Here is a 394-nt window from a genome sequence, read left to right on the forward strand (position 1 = left end):
GGGGGGGGGGGGGGCCTGGAAGGGGCGGAGGGGGAGCTGAGGCGTGAGTGCCCGGGGCTACGCAGCGAGGGGCAGCAACGGGGCAGCAACGGCGCTGAGCGCGGCCCCAGCCTCCCCGCCACCCAGGCCCGGGCTCTCCTCCTGCTTCAGAGGCGGTGGAGGAGGGAGGCCGGGTGCCCGGGGCGTCAGAGGAGGGCAAGACAGGAGCGGTGGGGGCTGGTGCTGGACCTGGGGTGTCCCCTCCCCACTGCCAGGACCACTCCAGCAGCGTCCTGGGAGTCGCGTCCTCCATAGCTCACGAGCTGGGCCACAGCCTGGGCCTGGCCCACGACCTGCCTGGGAGCAGCTGCCCCTGCCCGGGCCCAGCCCCGGCCAAGAGCTGCATCTGGGAGGC

The 394-nt window shown here is 74.9% G+C and overlaps 1 protein-coding gene across 1 annotated transcript in view; it reads left to right on the plus strand.

Moving 5' to 3' along the window:
• ADAM15 (ADAM metallopeptidase domain 15) overlaps positions 1-394 on the plus strand; it is a 9647-nt gene that overhangs the window by 4420 nt on the left and 4833 nt on the right. The window contains 1 exon segment of the mRNA XM_077764056.1: positions 165-394. This exon segment is cut by the window's right edge and continues 1 nt beyond it. Within this exon segment, the coding sequence (XP_077620182.1) occupies positions 165-394 (230 nt within the window).

This window comes from Crocuta crocuta, unplaced genomic scaffold, assembly GCF_008692635.1.
Source record: "Crocuta crocuta isolate KB4526 unplaced genomic scaffold, BGI_CrCroc_1.0 scaffold528, whole genome shotgun sequence".
In the NCBI taxonomy this organism is placed as follows: domain Eukaryota; kingdom Metazoa; phylum Chordata; class Mammalia; order Carnivora; family Hyaenidae; genus Crocuta; species Crocuta crocuta.